The following is a 15761-nucleotide window of genomic DNA, read 5'->3' as shown; positions in this document are numbered from 1 at the left end:
AATCTCATCTTCCACTTTAGATCATTCACAAGACTTAATTCTTGCAACAATCTAAGATATTCTACCAGTATAGATTCTAACAAATTCATCTTCCATCATTTTAGCCTCTTGAAACAAACATATCCAATTTTGTAATCTCATTCTTTTAGCATGCTTATCTACTTCAAATGTAGATTCTAAAGATTTCTAAATTTTATGAGATGTCTCTAGTGATTAAATTTGATTGTATTCATTTTCAGGAACAGCTAACGGTAGTGCTTCTTTGGCTCATATGTTACACAAACAAATCTCTTTCTGGTTCACTTCATTAATCAAGCTTGCCTTCTTCCACAATTGCTTTGTCACTCTTTGTGAAAAGCCAATATCCTAGACCCATACATAGCAAATGAGTCTTCATCTTTTCCTTCCAGCTGTCATAGTTAACTCCATCAAACTTAGGACTTTTTTTTCTGAAGTGACTTGTCATTGATCTCCCAAAGCTATTAAGCTTTATCTTCAAGGACCTAAGGCTGTGATACCAATTGTTAGAAAGTAAAGTCCACCAATATAACTAAGAAAGGGGGGGGGAAGGGAGGGGTGAATCAATTATCCAACTATTATAACAATTATCAACCTTATTAATCCTCAACCTTATTGATTTTTTCTAAAGATGGAGGCCAGTACCAAAACTAACATCTGTAGCAACTACAAAATGATGATTTCCCATGAAGTTCTCACAAAATTCAATCTTAAATAGAACAAGTCAGATAGAGAAGATTCAGCACATGACTTCTGAAACCAAGGCTAGGGATGTACAACAGAAAATGTAAGATTTTCAAGTCTAAAGAACTGAGTTCAAATGCATGCAGATTGTTCAGCTTGTAAGAGATGGCTAGATCAAAAAGCATGATAAAAAAAAATTGTTTATGACATGGAATGAATGTCCTATCCACTTTGCCTCCCATTCTTGTTTAAAAGCAAAGTCCACGATGTAAATCTTGTCATAACCTTAGGTATTATGAAGAGTTCACTTGTACAGATCAAACTAAAGCTAATGCATTAACAATTTTCTACTTTGTTACAATGCGACCAATTCCTGTGATGACAAAAACCAATTTCGCTCCTAGTTGCAAAGCTAACTTGTACAAGAGATCTTTAAAAGAATTTAACTACTTGAATATGATACAAGCATCCGAAACAAAGATAACTTGCATCAGTGGTCAAATTCTGAGAATCACTTTAAAAAGTTTCAAGTTTTCAAGAATACACAACAGTAGCTCCACAGCTTCATTTTGTTCTCAAAACATGTTCAGGCCATCTACATCATCATTTGGTACAGCAAGACCCATGTAATCAGTGTCAGCATTTGGCAAGCTAATATCCTCATAGTTCAACCAATTTGCAATGTCTTCTGCAATAGGAAGTTGCAAATGTGACAAATCTATGGGGATATTATCACCGGATGTATCATCATCAGCAATGGAATTCTGTAACACAGGCATTTCAACATTCACTTTCACCACTTTGTCACTAATTTTTTCCCAATAACTTGATGCCAATGATGGTGTTTGTTCTTTAGATGGCCTGCCAAGAAGGTCATTTTCTGCAGCAGACAACCAAGCAGTTTCGTGCCTTGGTTTGAGCTTGTTTCTCATCTCACCCTTTGCATTGGCCAGATCTGGTTGACAATTCCTATTACAGCCAGATCTGATTATGATCTCTTTGGCCTGCACCTTGCCCTCTCTGTCTCTTTTACTGCGTTTTCTTTTAGCCCCTCTAGGTAGAGTAGTCCCAACAGCTGATGTACCCCTTAGAGTACCACTTTTGTTAACTTCTTCAAGTAGACGTTCTATATTTCTCCCAGGTGTTGACCATGTCTCACCTTTCAGAACAGTTCGCATTGAAAAAGAAGCTGTACGTTGCCTTGTGTTACATAATTCCCAATCTCCATTCTCCAGCTTCTGCATATGTTGTACAACAATATGAGAAGATTGTCCTGGAGGGACTATAGGATCAGCTGAAAACACAACAAGGAATGAATGAATTTAATTGCTATACAAATTGACTAATTTCAGACTCAACCCGCTACCTGTGGCCATTCAAATAATACAGTTCCTGAGGCCAGGTTAACAAGACTCTGAAAGCTTTTAGTGTAAAGTAACTTTAAATCAATTATCTATTAACAAAGGACTTTATGTCATTAGTACTAAGATAACAAGCACTAAAAGAGAATATTCCCCACAAAACAGAAAGAAGTGAATAAACTCAGCACATGTATGTACAAAACCTGATGTTTTGATATCTGAGAGAGCATGTGCACTATCAGAAAGTGATTTTGCAGTGTCACCCTTGATAGCATCAATAAGTAACTTTGTATCCTTTTCCTTCAAGGATATTGAGAACATTCCTTCTTTTAAAGATGCATCTGAAAGGCACCTCCTACCAGTTTCTTCAAACATTCTACACTCAGCTAGTGTCCCTTCAACAAAACTCTGAGTAGCTTGCTTTTTTACTTTGTTTTGTGCAATTTTACAACCACGTGAGTTGGTGCCTTGCAATCCCTATAAAAGAAATAATTCCCTCAGATAAAAATAAAGAATGATTTTCATTTCTATATGATACCTTTCTCTAAATATTTTATGTGCTACTAAAGGTTGAACTCTAAAGCAGTTTTATAGTTTCTCGCAGTGGAATTTCTTAGGAGGTGAGAGAATCTTGTGGTTTCTGTCCAGATTAATTTGGGCAAACCCAAACAACATTTCACAAGTTCTACAGAATCCATAATGAATCTAACGAATTTTCATGATTTGAAAATAAACAGATTATAAATGTTTCCGTGTTCACTTGATACAAATCCTGACATTTTCCTGCTGACACTGCAAGAAACAAGTTTAATGCTACCTGAGAACCATGCAGATTGGGGTGATCTTCACATGGAAAATAAAAAAATACCCTGGAGAACGAAATCATTCACAGTAAAAATTGAAAGCTGAAAGTGTCCTTTCTCAAGAGGATTCTAGGATTTCTAGTGGATACTTAACTATATGCACTTTTCCATCAGCATTTATAATTTGATGAAACATTACAACTTTTAGGAAAGCAAGAAATGAGAAAATTGATTTACTGGAAGCAATTTTGATTAATATCACCTGTTGCTCGAGCTCATCCTTAAGCTTACAAGTCTCTGTTTTCATTTCCTCATCTCCCCTGTTTTCTAGATCTGGCTGAAAGGGGAAATGGAAGCAGATTACAAGAAAATTGTGAAGGAAACAAAAAATCTTCAAGACACAATGATAGAGAAAAATTAGCTAGAAATATACCATCAATTCTTGAAATAGTCCAATAGTTTGGAGTTCCAGTAATATTCGTTGATCTAGGTCCAACTCTTGTGATTGAATGCCATATGCATTTTCAGTATCAATTTCAATATGAGTACAATCACCACAAGGAGAATAGTCATTTGTGCAATGAAGACAGTCATCTTCTGGTCCAGCATCCAATTTTCTGTTTGTTTCGTCAGAGTTTTCCTCAACAATTAAAGCTGAAAGCAGTCTTTGATAAAGTGGAACCATCCTGTCATAAAGACAACTAGGTTTTCCAGGTGTCTTGATGTCCTCTTTAGCATTCAAATTGCTAGAAGGCTTCAAGGACTCATTATCCACAGACACATCCATATATCTTTTTTGATTACTCAAAACAATTGGACTTCCATTTGCTGGTAGCATACTACAGATAATATCAGCCTGGCAAAAGAGGAATTATTTATTTAAAGACAGCAAATATGAAATTTACATAAAAAAATATCCTCACAATAAATCAATGCTAAAATATCAAAGGCAATTCCAAACTGTCAAAATCTCTACATTTATTAAAAACGTTCAGCATGAGCCCTGGATGCTTAGTAAACAATATATAGTATATTCTACAGAAAATGAGCCATTTTGTGTGATAAACTAATTTGCCAAGGAGTCCACCTTAAATATTAATTAAAATTTAAGTATATGAAACTACTGAACTTTGTAGGACATGGTTTGTGCCAGTGCCATTAATTAAGCATCATTTATTTGTCATTTCACAGCCATTCATATTTACACGAGTTAAGCTAGTTCCTAACTGGTTTGCCTCTCTGCCCAGGAGCAGCACGGGAGTCTACAAAAGCATTATGAATCAGAACACCTGCAAGAAGTTTGAGGGCATCCTCTAAGGATTGGGTCACAACCTTTTCGTGGAAGCCAGAATTCAACTAGCCACATCAGGTGAAGTGCTATATTGAGCATGGCAATGCATATCTCAGATTTCAGACCTTGTGTAGAAGAAAGGCATTGGTACCAGAAGATAAGTATCACTCCCAGGCACTCCTAATCAGCATTCTGAGGCCAAACTACTCAAAGAGAAGCCTTGGGAATAAAGCTACAAGTGCCTGTAAGATCTGAATACAGTTCAAGAGTTCTTACAAGTTACATGCAATTGGTTTATATGCTGCTATTGTAGCCTGAGATAAAGTCTGGAAAACTAATTGCCTGTTTATTGGACGTATGAAATATATCTCTGTCTAAATCCTCGATTGACTGAGTCCCTATTAAGAACAATCCTAAACTATAACAAGTTCCTTGAGAGAATGTGGTATTCAACTACAGAAAATTATAAACCCAAGATATTATCTAAACACTTATCTCTCTCTTTTTTATAACTAGCAAGCAAAAGTGCTTGTCAAAAATTCCTACAGCATGGATGAAGGTACAAAAGAGAAAATTTAAAAATTTGAAAACACCAATTCAATGTTTACTAAATTTTTTCAACCTTCTTACCAAATTCTTGACCTTCTACAATCAACAGATAAAGGAAAACTAGCAAAAATTTTGAATGAGTAAAATGTTACAAAAATAGAAAATGTAATGAAACAGAGAAATGCAAGGATAAAATACTATATTTCTGGACAGGCATTTCTGATACAAACCCTAATATTCATCATGGGGATGCAAACTTGTTTATGTGAAACAGGTGCTGGTATTTCTATTTGAGACCTCTTCCTTGGCAACATTAGTTTATGATATCTATCTAGTTTGTCTATAGCTTCATCCAAAACATTTATCTTCTCTCTGCACCACATAAGTTTCACATTAACTATGATAAAAAATGCTGCCCAATGGTATAGACATCCAACCTTATAACATTCTGCATAGCATCTAGGACTGGAAAATTGCAATAAACACTTATACTGTTTGAAAACACTTGACATACAAAACCCATGCGAACTACAAATTTTAAGAAAAACCCTTGCTACAATGAACCGTAATGAAATGTTTTGTCTTTGGATATATTACCCCACCTTGAGAGAACTTTGAGACAACTCCTTACTGACTTTAGCTCTTCTACTCCAAGAGAAGGAGGTTCAGTCTGCACTGGACCCAATGATGGAACTTCTGCTGAGGTTCCTACTACAGCATTAGTCACCCTTTTTAGTTCTGGATGACGATAATATGTATGATTTCCCATTTGACAGTTAATCCAAAAGTAGAACTTGTGATAGAGGCAATTTTTCTCCATGTAATGACATATCCCTCAGGGAATGTTTTGATCCATCTGAGCTAGCAGAGAATATTTTAAACCTCAGATTCTTTGTCATCTTTCTCTGATATGTTCAAGATCTCAAATCCCAAAACTTAATCTATAACAGAAATTCAGAGATCAAACACCAAGTAGCTTAAGTGTCTGACAAAAGCATTTAATTCAATCTTGTGTTCATTCAAGGAAACATCTGACTAAAGGTTTAATGTAATGTCCTCTTTTGTTATATACCTAAAATATTGCCCTAGGGCCTAAATGACAATTGCAACGACTAAATTTATCGGCAAGAGTATTTTCTTATTAAATTACATATTAGTAATTGCATCAAGTAAGTTAATTATTTGGCATTGAATATAGTAAGGAAGATTCCCACCTATAGACACACATATTAGAGTTGCAACCCTAATAGAAACTTGAGGGAAGAAGCACCATGAAACGCTAGGAGACAATCCACCCCAATTAAACCCATGAACTTTGAACGAGTAATTGAACTCAATGTGACGCCTTGGCCAACAAGTAACAAACTCAATCAGTGCCCACAAGGAACTAACTTGATAGGCATCCATCTTATGAGTAGGAGTTCATATCCCCACATTCCTTGTGTTTCACTTTTCTGTTTCTAATAGATTTTCTTTCTTAAATCAATGCACAATTATTTGTGATTAAAGTAATTCAAGCAAACCATCTAATCTTATTAGATTCCACACATGGCATGCCAAATAGTTCAGAAAAATGTATGTAGGTTATGTCTCACTACTATATATACTTATATACATACATAAATATATATGTGTATCTATCTGGATTCCTGATCCTATTCAATGACTTTCTCCAAATGAAAATCTTCCTTAAATATCTGTCAAGGGGGATGAATAGATACTCCCATTACCTATTTTCACCAAACAGGGTGTCTCCTCCAAGATAATTGAACCCTGTTTAATATGCATGTAGGTTGTATCTCACTAATGTATATATTTACTTACACGAGCGGGCACACACACACACATGTATGTATGTGGATTCCTGATCCTATTCAATGCTTTCCTCCAAATGAAATTCTTCCTTAAATATCTGTCAAGGGGGATGAATAGACACCCCTGTTACCTTTTCACAAAATGTGGTGTCTCCTCCAAGATAATTGCACCCTCTTTCCTCCCCTATCTCTTCATCTCATGTGGCTGTTGGAAACCACCCTGTTTAGTGAATTGTTAAGTTTTACAAGTGCTCCTATTATGGAATAAACTCTAAATGTAGTGATCAGCTTAGAGAATAGAGAAAAGGTGAAGTTTTATGAATAAGGCCATTTTCTTCTCATAGATGCATAACTAGCAGCCAGAAGTATAAATTTTAATTATTTTATTCTCTTTTAGGGACAGTGCATGTATCATGCTGGTAGCATGTCATATTTTTCCCCTCTAATTGGTCCTAAACATTGTTTTAACCCAGGTTGGCTTTCATTCCTTTATTTGCTCAGGCTTTTAGTGCCGCAATCTATATTCGCAAATCCCTAGCCTTAGATGAAATGTGGCACTTAATTAAATCTTGTCCAAATCATAATAATCAATCTGATAGATACTGATTCTTGGCACATTCGCTCGCATACTTGTCTATGCAGTGATCACATTAAATTGTGTCCCAAAGACAATACAAATGCAGTTTTAAGATAAAAAGTTATATTAAGTTTATCAAAATTTATGAAAATTCTGGTTTGGTAGCTGCCCTCAATCCTAGTACACTAGAAGATTTGATTCAAAAGGCAACAAGATTAGAAATTGCATCATATGAAGACTAACCCAACACCAAAAGTCTAGCCTCGCAACTTCCCTATAGAAAAATTGGTTTGAAAAGCATTTCTACCAAGAAATGACAACATAGAACTACAAAAAGAAAAATTGTTTCCATTGTAAGGAAAATTTGGAGCACAAGCATGTTCGTAAACAAGAACACCTTACCAATATGCACATTTAATGGCAATAACCACTGATTATAGAGCTCCACAAGTAGTTGATGTCTTCTTCAAAGAAATTTTTAGGCTACAAGGCTCCTCAAAAATATTGTCAGTGATAAAGAGTCAGTTCTTTACCTTGTTTGCATTTCCTAATGATGGATCGTTGAGTATGATCCAAAACCTTGATGCTAACAAAATCCACACAATTGAATCCAAAAGTGCATCCTCAAAGGCTATGGACTATGGAAATCTAGTGTCTGCCATCTGAACATTGATATGCTAACAAAATCCACGCAGTTGAATCCAGAAGCACATTCTCTAACAACTCTTTTGCCTAACAGCAACCAAACTCATACCAAGCAAAAGCTATCATACTCACAAACTAATGAACAACTTAGATGTAATGACTGATCAACTGTTTAATTTCTTGTAATGTTCCCTTTTGAATTGCCCTAAATCTTGCCCCCTATACTTGTAGAATATAAGACTATTGCAGGTTATACGTTCTCAGAGTGCTACAGTAAAGTAGATGGATTTCACTTGATTCCCTTTTCCTCTTTTGATGCTGATTTCTTCTCTTTGGATGAGTGCTGACACTGGTTGGTTTGTGCCTTTCTTCAATCAATGTTCCTCCTTAAATTATAAATACCCTTCTCTTGTTGCTGAAGGGTTTTGTCCTTTATGGTGGCTAACTTGTGACGCAGAGCTTGGTAGACCCACAGATCTCACTGATCAATGTCACTTGGTTCAAAACTCTTCATGTTTTAAGCCTATATCCTTTCACTGGGCTTCTCTCAAACCCTCATACTCAACCACCAATTTCGATAATGTATTCCAACACCCTCTAGGGCCTTAACCAGTGTTACATGGGGAATCGCACCCCCTCCCAAACCTCGATGTACCCATCCCCGAGACGTCCTGCACCCGGTACTCACGTACCCAAGTACCCCCACCTCCGCCATTCTGCAACCATGCTGCTATTAGTATGAGGACTTGGATTTCTATTTGACTTTTGTTTTTTGAATGCTACTATTGGGATGTAATTTGTTACTATGTTGAATGTTCAATGGTTCTAGTTCATGTTGCATTCTGGCTATGTTCAAGTATTTTAATTTGGTATGTTCTACTGAAACATCATTTCATAACAACCATTTCAAGTTCTATATGTATACTATAAAACACTCCTCCCTGCCCTGTCCTTCCCTTGCCACCATCCCCTGGCCATCCCCTCACCATCCCGAAAATAAGGCCCATTTTCCCCTTGTCTCGAAAACTCGTTCCGAAGTCCCGCCATCCCAATGTACCCCAATACTGGGGTAACATTGGCCTTAACATGTCCCATTCAACAGATTTCAGTGATCTAGAAACTTTTGCTTTCTCAACTTGGCATTAACCCTCTTATTCAACCCAAACTAAGCCTTTGTGTCCTAGTAGCTCTACCCAGACTAGTTTTTCTCAGTTTTTTTAATTCCATCCCAAAACACTCAGCAATTAAATTAGAGTTCCAGACACCCTTTTGGAAGTTGTATAACATACTTCAAGGATTCATATCACTCCTTTCGATATTAGGGGAGATCCAATGCTGTTTGCACCAATTTTAGGCCTAATTAGGCCAATTTTGTGAGTAAGTACCCCTAAAACTTGTCACAAAGACCTGAAACTTGGCACAAAATCTAGTTATGACTCCAAACTAAGAATTCTGGAGGTATTTTGTACAGCTATCCTTGTTTGATGGATCAATCAGAAAACCATCCTTGTTTAAGCCCTATATCTAGGGCTTTCTCAAAATGGCATGTACCTTCACTTCCAAGACCAAACAAAGGATCCTACAGCATGTCCTTAATGTCCTTATACAAATTCAAACGTAAAACACTATCCTTATGTGGGCAGATGTTCCAATCCAATACCTGATCACACCCTTCACATACTCTTCTTAAGCCTTCCTTGAGTACTTTGGTGATCACCATCCAACACTGCATCAAAGTTGTTAGCAGGAGCATATTGAAGATGTTGAAGACCCATTCCACAAGAAACAGATGATACAAAAATTGGAATGGCCTTATTCCATTGAAAAACTTACAAATTTATCAACAACTTGTACGCTGTTAAAGATCAGTCCTACAGTTTGTTAAAAAATTTCATAAATGGATTCAAAATGCCATAGAAGGGACTAGGAAATGTTACCAAAAAATCTTCTAGAAGGTTCCAATGGAGCTTGTAAGAGAAACAATCAAAATGCGCTCAGAACTTGCCAAAAATCTGAGTTTTATTATTTCTTCATGAGTACAGTCCATACAACCAGATAAGAAATCCTCTCCAATCACTTCATCTGCCTTCCTTCGCATGTAATGTGACTTGTAAAGTCCAAAAAAACTGGTTTGAACCAACTCTAACTTCCAAAACTTGTAAAAAACTTCAAACTAATGGTTTGGGCAACTAGCAGTTAGTTTTTTAATTAAAAATCTTGATTTTCCCTCCAAACACAATTTAATCCATTCTAATGACTCCAAAGGCTTGTAAATGCCTTGATCCACCTAATCCTGGTTTAAAACATCTGAAACTCCTTTCTATGCCCATCCATCATCCTTGTTAGAGTAAATAATTAATATTTAATTATTTATTCTATTGCTTAAGCTTACTTAGGTCATGCATTTATTTAATATTTTATATTTAATGCATGTAGTGGTTAGTTGTTGACAACACGGGAGTTTGTTCCTTTCTTGTTGTCATCCTTATCTTCTACCTCCTTCCAGCTTGTTCTACAAGCTTCCATGAGCTCTTTATATTCGGGCTCTCTCTCATTGTAACATCATCATATCATTTCTTATTGTAAATACATTTCTTCTTGTGTTTGCATTATGATGGCTCTCATGTCCGTTTAGGGTTTTGCCCATGCTCCATGCTCCTCCCCTTTTATGGCTTCTCTTTGACAGGTTCGCATGCAGGTGATCTTGGCGTCTTTAGAGTTGGCTTTCCTCAACTCCAACATGGTATCAGAGCCTTCCTGCTACAGCTTCGTTGAAGAAATTTTGAAGCCGTGATTTGAAGTCACAAACCCTAGTTTGTTTGTGCATTTTTTCTTCAAATCAGGGGATCAGCGATTTTTCGGAGCACTTTGGGACCAAACGGACATCACCATTGGATCCGGAAGGCCGTTTGCAGTCAGGATTCATATAAAACTTGTCGTTTTTGGAGACAGGGCATTTTTGGCGATTTTTTGAGGCCTCCAGGAGTCTGCCGTACGGTCGTACGGACGCAGCGACGGATTTTTTTTAAAAATATATATATTTTCGGCAGCGCCGCCGCCGCGCCACCGCGGGGCCACCACCGCGCCACCTGCGCGCAGCCCGTAGCGGCCACAGCCGCGCTCCGCCGCGGCACGGCCGCCTCCCGGCCGCCGCCCTCCACCGGCGGCTCCTCCGTCTTCGCCGCCACCTCCTCCCGGCTCCGCCGCCCTGCGGCCACCTCCGCCCGCCAGCGCCGCTCAGACAACTCTGCAGCCCGTCAGCAATCTGTAGCCACTGCGGGGGTGACACGTGGCATGGGCGCCACGTGGCACCTTGCCACGTGGACCCGCCACGTCACCCCTGCCACGTCAGTACTGCCACGTGGCAATGCCACGTGGCACTCTTTTTTTGCTGCGACGGCTGACGGGCCGTCAATTTAAATCTCAGGGTCTGCCGACGTCAGCATGACGTCATCCCTATGTCATCATCCTTGCTTGCACTCTCCTTCAAGTTCTCTTTTGGACCTACTTGTGGTTTTTTGGCCATAACTCTTGCATAGGAGGTATTTTTCCGATCCGAAAGAAGCGCCGGAAAGCTGGTTCCGAGACGGAAATTTTGGTGCAGGTATTTTTAGGTTTTGATGTTTTTTTATTGCTCGTTTTTTCGTTTGAAGTCTGAAGTCCTGTTTTTGACTCCGGCATGCATATCTTTTGCGTCCCATGTCAGTTTTTTGAAAATTTTATATTTCTGGAAAGCTGGTTCTGTGTTCTTTTCAAAAATATAGTCCTTTTTCTTTGTTTTTGGCCTCTGCTCTTTCTATCATAGTTTTGGCGTTTTTGCTCTATGGTGGATATTTTGAGTGTTTTAGGCCCGAGGATCATTTTCCTAGCATGGTTTGCTTTCTTTTCGGCTGTACTTTCTTTTGTTGCAGCTCTTTTTCAGTTCTGATCATTGTAGCTATCATTTTGAAGCACTTTTTGGTTTCGCACTGAGATAAAGTGTCACTTTTGTATTTCGGGAGTCATGAACGTTGTTTTGAGTTAGTTGTACTTGCACTATTTCATAAAGCACCATGGGGGGGATTATTTGTTTGCTGTTTTAGGCATTCTCCCTTTGTCAAGTGAGTGTCCCTTCCACGACATTAGCCCATGCAGAGTCAGGTAGACCGTGTCTTTATCGGTGTCTGTACCTCTTTCCCTCTCTCCTCGTTCTTGGTTCGTTTGCAGAAGATTTTGGCTCACCTTCTCAGTTGTCTGTCATCACACCCCGTCTGCATTAAGGGGGGGTTATGCTGTGTTCTAATGCATCCATGGTTCGATGGTTCGATAGTGTGAACTATGTATTCAGTGGTTGATCCTACATACAAGGCGATTGCAGTGGCTGGCTACCTATGCATTTCGGTGAGATGGATCATCTACCATATAGACATGCTCAGTTCGTGTCTTCTTCTTCCATGGAAGGTTCTTCAGATCAGCAGTTTGACAGTTTTGTGGCTTTTTCATGCTTCAGTGATGCTGCTTCTTCATGATCATTCCTTGTTCCTGTTTTAGGGGACAATTTCCCTAGTTGGAGACTTCTTCAACTCTTCACTGGGTTCTTACCTCTTTTTGGGGGAGGGTTTTTCCCACGTGGTTTTCTCTCTTTCCCCGTTTACAGAGGTTTCATCTTCTTGCATTGTACTTGGGTACCTAAAATGGCCTCGTTGCCGGGACCCATTATGCATTTCATCTTAGCTTTGTGAGCTTAAGGCATTTCCCTAAGTTGCACTTAAGGGGGGGTGTTAGAGTAAATAATTAATATTTAATTATTTATTCTATTGCTTAAGCTTACTTAGGTCATGCATTTATTTAATATTTTATATTTAATGCATGTAGTGGTTAGTTGTTGACAACACGGGAGTTTGTTCCCTTCTTGTTGTCATCCTTATCTTCTACCTCCTTCTAGCTTGTTCTACAAGCTTCCATGAGCTCTTTATATTCGGGCTCTCTCTCATTGTAACATCATCATATCATTTCTTATTGTAAATACATTTTTTCTTGTGTTTGCATTATGATGGCTCTCATGTCCGTTTAGGGTTTTGCCCATGCTCCATGCTCCTCCCCTTCTATGGCTTCTCTTTGACAGGTTCGCATGCAGGTGATCTTGGCGTCTTCGGAGTTGGCTTTCCTCAACTCCAACAATCCTAATTTGTCAATTTGGACCATGCTGTCAACTAACACCTATTGACCAATTTGGTCCTAATTGTGTGTTATTCACGACTTTATATGTTCCTGAACAATAAGGTTACTTTTGACTCCTATTGACCTATACCAACCCTTGGGATCATTCTTATGCCCAATTACATCATCTTGGATCGTATGGTCCTTATTAGGACCATTAGGATTTTACATTTACATTCATTGGTTTCATTACATCATATGCCATAACTGGCTTCAAGACTTCAAGTGGTCCATTGGACTTATCCTTTCCCTAATCAAGACTTGATGGCTTCATGGCTTTGCTTGTTTGGTTGGGTGCTCCTGCACCACCTTCTCTTCAAGAGTGATGTTTCTTCCAAACTTTTGTGTGACCCATAACTAATCGTAATTGTTGTTGAGCATATTTGATCACTAGAATTAGGAATCTGTGTTAGATAGCTTACTAAGAGCGTTGTTTCCTTTATATCAATCATTGCTTTCTAATGTATTGTTGCTATTATTTATTGTTATCCACCAAGTGGCTACTTTTGCTAATTGTCATCCTTATTATATCATTGTCTGGGCTGCCTAATCTTTGCTGGTTCAGTAGAGAAAATCGCAAAGCCTTATAACTAAGACTATTTTCGAGGGCATTGATATCTTATTTATGGTAGGGGTTATATTAGTCCACTCTTCATGGGATTGCTTGCGCTCGAGCAATTTAAAATTTTGACAATCAAGAAGATCTACTCTTTCTCAATTAGTGTCTTCTATAGCAAGGCCTTTCTGCATAACCATATACTTAGATGAATGATATAACAGCTTCATTGAACACATACTATTGTCTAATTTCCTGTACATATTAGTTTGTCAGTGTTTTCTTTACAATTCATTTCCAGACCTACATGTTGGAAGGTGGAGTCATTATGACGTACCTTGGTAGGATGTTATTCCAGCAGTGAAAGAGAGTCTTCATAGGGTTTAATATGTAGTAGTGCGAGTCATAATCACTATTTTTAATAAGTTGTCTTCAGTTAGGATTCTGCAACTAGAACTTTTTATACTAAGAGAAATCATTTTTTCATGAACTTTTGAATGTTGTTCCAACTCTGAAATTTTCTGAAAAAATACGAAATCTTTTTGGCCATCTTCTGTCTTTTCACATAAATCTGAATACTTGTATTGTTGTTCTTCTCTATATTTTTCCTGCTCTTTTAATTTTTACAACACTAACATTGACATCAGAACAAAGTTGGATGAGAAGTTCAAGATCATATATTAAATTTTAAAGCGCATTCATTCTTATTTTGAACGTCTGCAAAGATTTCAAAGCGTCATTTCTAATGATATTGTGAAACATGGCATATCTCCAATAAATTGCAGATCTATTTTAGAAAGAATGCAATTCACGTAATCGCCCCTCTTCAGAGATGCCAGTATAGTCTCGTTTGAGTTAGTCAGCCAACATCGCTCTATCGTTCCATGAGGGCAGTCCAGGGAATAACTACTCTGTACACCTTTGTTTTTGCTTTAAATTTACTAACTTGAACAATTTTACTGCACCTTTTCCTTCTTTGAATCTTAGAAAGTATTATTTTCCCTTCCAACTTGGTTTGCCGCTAAAATGTTGAGATACAAAATTGCTGAGGAGAGGCATGATGTCTTGTATGCAAGGTAGCAGCTGCTTCTGGAGGTCAAAGTCGAGTAATTTGGCTCGAGCCATAGCACCTGCCAAACGCTATCTGGCTACAACACTCAGGCAAGACTTGCGACGATCCCCGCGCCCTAACCAAGAAAAAATATATCCATTTCTAGGCATTTTGCAGTCCTCGCCTGAAAGGGCAGTGTGCCCTACTGCTAATTGTGAAAATCATGCCCAAATTTTTCCAAATCGCGCCCATTTTGCTGTTGTTTCCTACCCGCCTTCTCCCTTGGTAATCGAATAGTGTCGAGCGATTCTCGTGAATTTCTCTGAAAACAATGCTAAATCCCTTGAGGCGTCGGTTTCTTAATGCTAAGTCATTTACTACAACTGCCCATTTTGAGTCGTCACCTCCCATCGCTACTGCCGTCAAGTGGCTCGTGTTCATTCTACAAGGATTTCCGGGTAGATTTTGGGTCTCAAACTATTAGAAGCTTCATCCGCTTAGATTTTTTAGGCCCCGTTTGGTGAGCGGAATAGGAATACAGGAATAGGAATAGCTATTCCGGGTTTGCTATTCCAGGAATACAAAAATGGAATACGTATTCCTATTCTTTGTTTGGTTCACCCAGAATTTGATAGGGAATATGTATAACCTATGTTTGGTTGTGCAAAAGCGGATTAGGAATAAGGTTATTTTTTATTGTTATTTAATATTTTTTCCATTATACATTTGAATGAGTTAGACTACTTTTACTTGATTTTATTTTATTTTTTATGTTTTTCAATTTTTACAATGTAAGTCACAAAGATCACATATACTCTCCAACATGAGAACCTTATGGCGAAATGGCTATCCAGCCGGCGAAATATTTGGTTAATGTCATTTTTAAATTATTTTAAAATTATCATAACACTTCTATTGTAATTTTAAATAATAACAAATGGTAGATTTGGTCGGCTGCATAATAAACGCTGCCTATCATTTGTGCATAACCTATAATATAATAAATATTAATAAGCTAATAAATAAATTGTTGAAATGATTTTTTGAAAGATCATTAGTCGTCATAATATTTGTAAGTAAGATTCAAACTTCATTAACGCATTATAGTTATTCTTCTATTAATAAAATTATTTTAAAAACACTATTTTTCCGTCTTATGAAAAATAAAATTCTCCATTAAATAATTTTAAATAAAAAATCATTCTTTCCAATG

At 37.6% G+C, this 15761-nt stretch overlaps 1 protein-coding gene across 3 annotated transcripts; it reads right to left on the bottom strand.

Annotated features, from left to right (window-relative positions):
• Positions 1–1010: 1010 nt before the first annotated feature.
• LOC149531603 (uncharacterized) lies at positions 1011–14893 on the bottom strand. 3 transcript variants are annotated; one of them, XM_089810687.1, is made up of 5 exons: positions 14463–14893; positions 3300–3722; positions 3129–3203; positions 2267–2540; positions 1011–1996 (listed from the first exon to the last, which is right to left on the bottom strand). In XM_089810687.1, exons 2-5 carry the CDS (start codon positions 3702–3704, stop codon positions 1278–1280), a joined length of 1473 nt encoding a protein of 490 aa, XP_089666813.1. In that variant the 5' UTR covers positions 3705–3722; positions 14463–14893; the 3' UTR covers positions 1011–1277. The 3 variants fall into 3 exon arrangements, with proteins under 3 accessions (XP_089666813.1, XP_089666815.1, XP_089666814.1); XM_089810689.1 differs by lacking the exon at positions 14463–14893 and adding an exon at positions 13835–14459; XM_089810688.1 differs by lacking the exon at positions 14463–14893 and adding an exon at positions 5309–6618.
• Positions 14894–15761: the final 868 nt, after the last annotated feature.

This window comes from Cupressus sempervirens, chromosome 11, assembly GCF_028749045.1.
Source record: "Cupressus sempervirens isolate cs-2001-9-10 chromosome 11, ASM2874904v1, whole genome shotgun sequence".
In the NCBI taxonomy this organism is placed as follows: Eukaryota; Viridiplantae; Streptophyta; class Pinopsida; order Cupressales; family Cupressaceae; genus Cupressus; species Cupressus sempervirens.
The sequence above is the reverse complement of the archived record's forward strand: the minus strand, read 5'-3'. Positions and strand labels throughout refer to the sequence as shown.

Coding starts and splice junctions, on each gene's coding strand:
- LOC149531603 (XM_089810687.1), bottom strand. CDS start 3,704: ATGCTACCAGCAAATGGAAGTCCAATTGTTTTGAGTAATCAAAAAAGA. Junction 3,204..3,299: donor GACTATTTCAAGAATTGATG/GTATATTTCTAG, acceptor TTCCCCTTTCAG/CCAGATCTAGAAAACAGGGG. Junction 2,541..3,128: donor AGGATGAGCTCGAGCAACAG/GTGATATTAATC, acceptor TTTCTTTTATAG/GGATTGCAAGGCACCAACTC.